General features: G+C 68.5%; 1 protein-coding gene across 1 annotated transcript in view; it reads right to left on the bottom strand.

Annotated features, from left to right (window-relative positions):
- Nucleotides 1–369, bottom strand: part of LOC105306490 (potassium channel subfamily K member 9) — an 82,474-nt gene extending 82,105 nt beyond the window's left edge. Inside the window, exon 1 of the mRNA XM_011381534.1 lies at nucleotides 44–369. Coding sequence (XP_011379836.1) covers nucleotides 44–326 — 283 coding nt within the window. The 5' untranslated portion in view covers nucleotides 327–369. The remainder of the gene's footprint in view (nucleotides 1–43) is intronic.
- Between the last annotated feature and the right edge of the window lie 21 nt (nucleotides 370–390).

Raw genomic sequence — 390 nt, 5'->3', positions numbered from 1 at the left:
CCTGGGGCGCGCGGAGCCCGGCGGCGGCGCGCCCAGCCCTTACCTATGGTGGTGATGACCGTGATGGCAAAGTAGAAGGAGCCGGCGAAGCGCCACTGGACGCCGGCGCGGTGCGGCTCCGCCTGCAGGATCACCAGCTCCAGCTGCCGGTAGTCCTCGCTGCTGATGTTGTACTTCCCCTTGATCCGGATCTCCTCCGCCTTGAGTTTCTCCTCCTCGCGCATCTCGTGGTCCGACTCGAGGGCGTCGAAGACGGCGGCGCCCACCAGCAGGTAGGTGAAGGTGCAGACGATGAGGGACAGAGTCCGCACGTTCTGCCTCTTCATGGCCGCCAGCAAGGAGCCGGCGCGGGGGGCATGTCCCGCAGGCTCGCAGCCGCGCGCGTCCCAC

The sequence above is a fragment of the Pteropus vampyrus genome, unplaced genomic scaffold (genome assembly GCF_000151845.1).
Source record: "Pteropus vampyrus isolate Shadow unplaced genomic scaffold, Pvam_2.0 Scaffold438, whole genome shotgun sequence".
NCBI lineage: Eukaryota > Metazoa > Chordata > Mammalia > Chiroptera > Pteropodidae > Pteropus > Pteropus vampyrus.
The sequence above is the reverse complement of the archived record's forward strand: the minus strand, read 5'-3'. Positions and strand labels throughout refer to the sequence as shown.